Genomic DNA, 8589 nt, shown 5'->3' with positions numbered 1-8589 from the left:
ATATATATATATATTAGAGGTGTGCGAATTAATTTGAATTCGAATCGACTCACAGTGGATTCGATTGATTTTCGAATTTGAGAGAGAGATTCAAAACCGAAAAGTTCGAATCATTCGCCTATTTTATTTGCTTCATTTAAGCGCGATTCTTTTCTATACATATAGTCTGTCACACACAGGACGCGTCGACACGTTACGCATGAAAAGAAACGACGCGCGATAGCCAAGTTAGACTCTTATCCGGAAGAGTCTAATTGGCTATCGCGTCGTTTCTTGCCACGCGTAACGCGTTGACGGTCGACGCGTCCTGTGTACAACAGTCCTATCTTCTGCGATTAATCTTGTAACAATTTTCAGCGCGTACCAATTTTCGTGCATGCGCGTACGCTTAATCATCGCGCGTCGTCAGTTATCATTTAATTCTATTGGCTACGATCTATTGGACTCTATTGAATTCGTACTCCAGAGAGTACGAATATTTTCAATCCAGATCTTTTTGAATAAACAAGAAAATGAGTTATTTTCAACATACAGGTATTATTATCAAAAAGTATTATTTTTACTATATTTATGTTACATTATTAACTTTTCGATATACTTGTACATTCAAAATGACTTCCTTTCAAATATTTAAGGTTTTTTTTTTCTTAACTAACATCAGAGTGTGTGAGAAATTTATTCGAATTCGATTCGTTTTCGAATAAAAAAGATTCGATTCAGTGTAAATATTTCAGATTCGATTCGACTTTACAAATGCTTAATTTGCACATCTCGGGTACGCGCGCGCGCGCGCACACCCACCCACCCACACACGCGCGCGCGCGCGCGCACACACCACACACACACACACACACACACACACACATTCGCATTTTACCATACCGAGCATTTGCTCACAGGATTCATAGGAGAACCAAGAGGGCAATTGAACACCTGAGCAAAGTCTTTCGAATTGGAAAGTGTGCCAATCACTCGAAATCTACCGGGTGAATGTAAAGATGTTTTCAATTTATTTCTCGTCGCTTCGGGGCGCATCGAACCACACCACACTTGAGCAAAGTTCAGAAAGAATAATTGTTTACCCGTCATAGTCATTCCGGGTAGAGTTTCGTCTTCCTCTTCGTTTGAGCGTAGCCATCTCTCATACGCCTGCAAAGAAAACAAACTTTCCATCATAGTTCCATTGATCTAGTGAAACTAAATTCTTTGATTCAAATTAGAGAAGGAAAATTTGTGGAATTACTCTAAATGCCTGTTTAATACCGCCGTTATCGGCAATATTTTCACCTTGCGTATTAACACCATCTATCTGCATCCCAACTTCTGTCACGGTATAATTTGCATATTGATCTGCAAAGGAGATCTCGATTACAAAGGCAAAAGCATCCGATTATAATAGATCTTTCTATGTCTATCGCGTGTCACGATTGATCAAAGAGGGAATTTTCTCTTTCCATACCAATCAGACATTGTGCTCGCCGATGAAAACCATCAACCGCCTCGTCTTTCCACCATCTATAAAGATTCCCATCTTTGTCAAACAATCTGCCTTTATCGTCAAATCCATGAGTAATCTCGTGTCCAATTACGACACCAATCCCACCATAATTTAAACTTCGTGGAAAAAATCTATGATAAAAAGGTGGTTGTAATATGCCCGCTGGAAACACTAAAAGAAAAAAACAGAATAAAAGTTTAGGGAGTAATTTTTAAAATGCAAAATCATGAAAAAAAAGATAAAAAGATACGGACATAGCTTCCTCTCAAATAATAAACTGACTTATCTGATTTTTATTGCGACTGTAGTAAGCGTTCACGACCGCTGGAGCAGTGTTTGTGTTCCACAAAGTTTTATTGACAGTATTGCCAAGGTGAGCTTGTTCGACTCTGGTTAAGTGTTGCAAGATATTTAAAGTGTTCTCAAAATACTTGTCTGGTCGAATTACAACCTGGGTTAAAATAATATTAATTATATTAGCAATTCATTCCCATTTTGTAATCATACTTTGTTATGTGTTGTTACGTGTCGTTATGTATCTCAACAAGTATTTTATATATGAAGGTACGTTACATCTTTGTAACGCTCGTTCAGTAGACGTGGTTGTAGGATAAAGTCCGGATAGCCGATTCTCAGCGACATAGAGTTTACTTTTTCAGTCGCCAAGCACTTTGTTTCGTCGTCGATCCAACTAGTTTTATTTAGCAGCTCTCTAAAGGATCGCTGTATCTCTCGAGTCATCGATAATGTCTGTAATAGAAACGCGATAAAAGAAACATTGATTCATATATTTAATAGAAAAGAGATATCCCGTTTCTCTTTTTCTTTTACTAATTGTGCTAAATCGCAGTACTCGAGCATTCTCAAGTCAAGGAAGATACTCACGTCATTTTTACTGTTTTTGTCAAAATATTTTTTGACAAACATCGAACCAACGGCCATATCCATATTAGAATTGACTTGGGTTACGCAGTTTTTCCATCTCGACGGCGCTTGTTCTCTACCAAACAGAATGTAGTAAAACTTTTGTTTCACTTGCTGAAAACGATCGTCCAAGTTGTTTACTCTATGCCGCACAAATCTCCATAAAAGATAATTTGCCACTGTTCTGCGAAAGTAAGAAACAGATTAATCGTAACGCTTTACACATCTGTGTTAAAAATGCAAAAAAAAAGTCTTACGGCTCCTGCACGCTGGATGCAGCGCGCAGAAACGCTTGCCGCGCGGCAAAATGTGATGCGGTAGCCAATAAGCTTATAGCTCCTAATGTGTTCATTGGTTCATACCGCGTCTCATTTTGCCGCGCGACAAGCGTTTCTGCGTCCAGTGTGCAGAAGTCATTAGATCAAAAGAAGACTCAAGAAAAATAAAATTGCAACATGTAAAATCTGTAGTAAGTATACCTAGGTTGTGTCTTTGAAAGTAAAACAACCAAATCTTGGATGTATTGCAATGCAAAGACGACAACTGGCTCGAAAAAATGTATCGGTCGAGCCAAGACGATCGACAAATAAAGACACCAATCGATTTGCGGCACAAGTGCTCTCAGTTTACCTACACTCATTCGTTGATAGAGCTCTGAAGAATTTCGTCTTTCATCCGGTGATGATGTAATCTACGAGATTTGAAATCAATCAATGATCCTGAATAGAAAACGATAATAAATAGAGGAGAAAGTGATACATACTGACGCGAGTTGCGTTTCGAATTCGATTAGCTCTTCGACATCAATGGTCGCATTATCTGAGGATGCACCAAGTAAGATTGCGATTCCCATTAAGTAATCCTTGTATGCCTTGAGGTAAATCGCGTTCGATGGTTGAAGGAAATAATCCTTTGTAGGAAGTCCGAGCGACGTTTGATCAAACTACGAACGAAATGTTTCTAATGTTAGTTTCTTTGTGACAAGACGAGATACACGAGAATGATACGATACGGCGAGTCACTCTGTTACCTGTATCACGTACTTGTCGCTGTTTTTAATATCTGGACCTACCCATTCTGAGATTAATACTTCATTATTGTACAATCGAAGTTGTGCGGTCAAGCGAAGCCAGTCGAATTTGTCGGGATCCCAATTTGGTTTTAGAATTGGCCAACCACCAAGTTGATCCAAAAGCCGGATAAGTGGTCGTTCCATACGTTGCTCCAAGATCTCTAGCCACATTCTTACCGCATTAAAAAGCTCACGCATACGCGTATATTAATTTGCCGCCTATCTACTCAAGTGCGCCAGGCGAACCTATCTACTTACCGTAATTCATGCAGCTTTGAAATAGATGTTTTGCCTTTACAGTAGCATCATCGCTATCTATCTCATCGACGTGTGATATCGGGTCTTCTAACAATTCTCTCAGTACAGAATCCAATGACTCTCTGACCATCTCGAAAGTATCGTAACCAGCTTTGTCTTTCGGAATAGGATTTCGTTTCGCCCAATTACCACAAGCGTATTGATAGAAATCCTGACACGGATCCACGCTCTTATCCATATATTTCAACATTATTCGAGCTACATTTGAGATACATTTTTTTTAGTATCTTTGCAACTTCTTTTTCGTATTTCGTATTTTGGTTACGTTGTTTTACAAACAAATATTTTAAACATGGCATTTTCGCAAATATACAACTTTCCGTTCTATTTAACACGTCAATCGGAAATTTCAAGGGATAAAAGAAAGAGATCGTAGAGCTAGATTAATACATATACCTTGGGCTTCTCTGATACTTTTTTTATTTCCTTCGCCTTTCCAGAATGTACGAAGATCAGGCATTTCATCGTTTTTGATCGCAATGTGTCCATCGGCCATCGACAACCACGTTTTATTGATGAAAATGGAGTACGAGTCTTCCTCTTGGATTCTTGCCGATTCCCCCTCCTTCAATCGTTTTTCGACACCTACGTTCGCGAAACTATTATTAAACGGCATCATTTCTTTTTCTATATATATTGAAAATTTCTTTCTGCATATATTAAAAAATTCATCACAATTCAATTGGAATTTATTGGACGATAAGAATATAGGAATATTGAATCAATATATTATATTATATATTGATTTTTAAGTATTATTCGAAATAGGTGATAGTTACACTTAATTCTACTATTTTCGTAAGTATCATCAACCTATTTCTCTAGATAATAATCACCTAAGAAATTATTTTCTTCAATGTCCTGCGCATTGTTTTCGATCGTGTCATCATTCATCACCTGTGCAAAATTCAATAACAATCCTTTTATAAAATTAATCACTTATACACGCACATACGCATATATCTCTCATAATAATGATATAATAATATGATGATGATGATGATGATGATGATGATGATGATGATGATGATCATTGTTCCCTCGTATGTATTAAAATGGCACACAAAAGAAAGGAAAAGGAAAGGACTATGCCCAGTTTAGGCCCCGGCTGAACAGCATTAAGACCTATTTAGGATTGTAGAACATAAAAAAAGAATTAAAAAATTCCACATGCACAATTTTGTAAAATGAGTACCTTAAATGCTACAGCTGTTCAAAGTTCGCTATTATGATGCCATGTATTGTGTACCATGTAAGACTGGTTTTATCATTCAATTTCTCGAATCATCTAGTACCTGGAATATGTCCAATCTTAACGAAGACAACTAAAATATTTTTTGGATGAATAGTTATAAATGAATAGTTATAAATGATATTAATCGATGAAGAGGAGAGAGAGAGAGAGAGACATTCGAAGTATGAAACAAAAAACAAAGGTTTTAATTGCCTAATTGAAATGTGGTCAATATATTGACCGTATCTCTCTTCCACATCGGAACTCTCTAAAAGTAAAAAAACATTAACCGTTCTTGCTGGCATATGGATGCCTTCGTCAAAGTGTTAGGCATATCCCAAGTACCATATAACTGTCATTACATGCACACACTCAACCGTATGACAGCCATTTTTGAAAAAGCAATAATATTCTGAAATAGCTTGAGCTCTTTCACCATCACGTTCTGCTAAAACATACACATAGTAGCGAGTACGATTCATATGCCTAGATTGTATTCGAATTTTTTGATGAGAATAGCATCATGTACGACTATGCCATAATTAGCAAGATTTGTTGTCTCAACATCATAACCTATCTGTATAAAATATCGTAATAATCATATGCTCTCTATAATATGACCTAGCCCGTTTAATTTGATATGATCCCCAGACTAATCCTATATAAATCATCTTCTGTCAGTACTGAAAATCCTTCTAACTCATCATCCAACGAGACAAATGTGACAGTTTTGCGGTTCAGATTTTGTTCTTGGATTAATCAAAATAACAAATTTGGTTTGTGCAATCGATCTAACATAAGTTGTGCAATCTCTTCCGAATGCAGCGTCTATGATGAGCGAATGAAACATATTATGAAGAGCAATGGCATTTCGAAAATCAGTTATTAGATGGGAATCGATTAGATACACCATAAACGATTAAAATATGCGAAACAAGTTTTAAGATGCTCATTGATAACTTCCACGACAAACCTGACCTTTTATTCCTTAATGTCACGAAAACCTCTGTCAACAAATACATCACTCTTGTGAAATCTATAACGCAACTCTCAGGCATCTTCTTCATAATTGTTCGCATGATGATTGGATAAGACTGTGGTACATCATAATAGCGAACTTCGGATAGTTCTAGCACTCAGGAAACCTCTCCTATAAAGTTGGGCTTATGGCATTTTTAATTTTCTTTTGATACCTTAAAATTTTAGACATATCTCAAAGTTGTTCATCCGAGGTCCAAATTCCCCTATAAAACTGGGCATCCTTTTATTCCATTAATTTTTACTATGCGTATAAATACTTCCTCCTTCTTTTTTTCATGCTTATTTGATAATCATCACATCGATTAATAAGTTTACAAAATATAATTGCAAGTTAATATAATATTCTTTTTCAATGCATAAACATATGTATACATGCGCGCGCGCGTGTGTGCGTGTGTGTGCGCGCGTGTGTGTGTGTGTGTGTGTGTGTGTGTGTGTGTGTGTGTGTGTGTGTGTGTGTGTGTGTGTGTGTGTAGGTGTCTGATAAGTTTAGACAAAGCGCTCATGAGCAGATAGAGCGGCTTAAATTGAGTTGAAAAATCCTTTATCATTTTGCAATTTCCGCAATTTTTTGTAGTCACCCAGTAAGCAGAATTGTAAGAAATAAGTAACGACACAAGAAAAATTATCAGAGCGCTCCAAGATTCGAACTGGTCTCCTCCATATTGATAGACTTTCGTCCTGCCACACAGACTTGACGCTGATAGCTTCTCTGCTATTTCCTCTAAATTTCTTCAGAAGGATGTCTAAAAGCGACATATCTATATCTATATAAAACAATCTATATGTTTAAGAGTTCTTTAAAAAGCACCTTTAAAATATTTCGTAAAGAACTCTGAAATATATCTTAAAGTTGTCTTACGCGTCGATTTTACCTTAGAGTTTAGAGCCACTTCGACCAACTGCGATTAATTTTGATCGGCCTTATTAATATCCCTTATTCGGCAATCTTTAGAAATTAATATCTCGTTATCTATTGTAAAAATTGCAAGATGGTAGAGAACTTTTCAACTCAGTTTAATCCGCTCTATATTATCTGCTCGCGAACGCTTTGTCAAAACTTACATCCTGCACACACGCGCGCGCGCGCACACACACACACACACACACACACACACACACAAAGCAAAAATGAAGCAAATTTATATATAATTGTTAAGGTGATTGTATCGCAAAATGACTTCTTAAAATTTGTTTGAAATTTTTACTATTTAAAGATAATTGGTCTATTTTCTGTTCCTGTACTAGACTGCAATAGAACTATTCTTTCTCGTTTTTTGACAAAAATCATAAATATATATATATATATATATATATATATATATATATATATACTTATTTCACTCTAAGTTCCAAAAGTGTACACAGATCCGTCACAGAAAACAAACGTAATGATATTCTCTATACATACGCCTAATTTTTGGGAGGGAGGGGGGAGAGTAACCAAGCATATTCAAAAATTAATACTTTTAATATATGTTTCCTGTGCTAGACAAGGAGCTAGTACATTTTCAATTATAGCGCAAAAGCGATGTTTAGAAATTCACTCAAAAACTGAAGGACTACAAATAAATATAATACGAATCACCTAAATGTCTTAAATCGAAGAAAATGGAGGTAACCAGTCAAATATTAATTATAAAATCTTAGAAAGTTGCTTTACTACTTCACTAATATCCACTTCGCTTATCAACTCATTCTCAAATACCGGCGCACACAGTGGGGAAATAAAAATTACTGTACAAAAATTGCTGCAGATCAATTTTTTTCTCCACTGAGCGGCGACCCCATATCCTGGCGCCTCGGGCGATTGTCCGAGTCGCTCACTATGTAATACAACCACCTTAAAATATACATATATATATATATATATATATTAGTGTGAGTCGAAGAAAGTAAAGTCGTGTTAATTGAAATCTAATAGTGCGCAATAGTTAGTATTTTATACATCAAGAAGAAATGTGCAAAACTCCAGTGCAGTTGGATTATATATCTTTTGTTCTGCCAAGAGTCGAAGTTTTCTTTTACTTAAAAATTATGAAATGTTAATTTCTGAATCGGCAATGTCTTTTTGCTTTTGTGTTTATTATTCGTCACGGTTGATTTCAAATGTGAGTACAAACACTATTTTAATTTGCCATTTTGGATATTCGATACGAAATTTTGAATCAACGAGTTTCCTAATTAGCTATAAGATAATACTGAGATTTTGGAGAATAAGAGAACAAATATGACTAAAGGGATATAGGAAATTCAGATTTAAATCCTCGTCTATGTTGTATTAGCAAACCTTCGTAAGGGGCAATCTAATAGCGAATTCGATCGGATTCAGAAATTAGCATTTTATAATTTTTAAGTTAAATTTGAAAACTTTGACACTCTTGGCAAAACAGAAGATATAATGCGATCGCATCGAGGTTTTGCACATTTCTTCTTGGCATAAAATACACTAACTGTTGCGCACTATTAGATTCCGATTAATACGACTTTACTTTTTTCGAC

At 36.1% G+C, this 8589-nt stretch overlaps 1 protein-coding gene across 6 annotated transcripts in view; it reads right to left on the bottom strand.

Moving 5' to 3' along the window:
- The window catches only part of LOC108748045 (endothelin-converting enzyme 1-like), a 27437-nt gene that overhangs the window by 2445 nt on the left and 16403 nt on the right, over positions 1-8589 (bottom strand). For 5 of the 6 annotated variants that reach the window (XM_018486007.1, XM_018486010.1, XM_018486006.1 and 2 more), the window contains 12 exons: positions 4649-4709; positions 4209-4397; positions 3753-4010; positions 3453-3655; positions 3186-3365; positions 2902-3113; positions 2384-2606; positions 2072-2248; positions 1781-1949; positions 1460-1669; positions 1244-1350; positions 874-1149 (listed from right to left, as the gene is read on the bottom strand). In XM_018486007.1, coding sequence (XP_018341509.1) covers positions 874-1149; positions 1244-1350; positions 1460-1669; positions 1781-1949; positions 2072-2248; positions 2384-2606; positions 2902-3113; positions 3186-3365; positions 3453-3655; positions 3753-4010; positions 4209-4397; positions 4649-4709 — 2265 coding nt within the window. Of the gene's footprint in view, positions 1-873; positions 1150-1243; positions 1351-1459; positions 1670-1780; positions 1950-2071; positions 2249-2383; positions 2607-2901; positions 3114-3185; positions 3366-3452; positions 3656-3752; positions 4011-4208; positions 4398-4648; positions 4710-8589 lie in introns of those variants that run through there. The other variant, XM_018486011.1, reaches the window with a different exon arrangement.

This window comes from Trachymyrmex septentrionalis, unplaced genomic scaffold (genome assembly GCF_001594115.1).
Source record: "Trachymyrmex septentrionalis isolate Tsep2-gDNA-1 unplaced genomic scaffold, Tsep1.0 scaffold21, whole genome shotgun sequence".
Lineage (NCBI taxonomy): Eukaryota > Metazoa > Arthropoda > Insecta > Hymenoptera > Formicidae > Trachymyrmex > Trachymyrmex septentrionalis.
The sequence above is the reverse complement of the archived record's forward strand: the minus strand, read 5'-3'. Positions and strand labels throughout refer to the sequence as shown.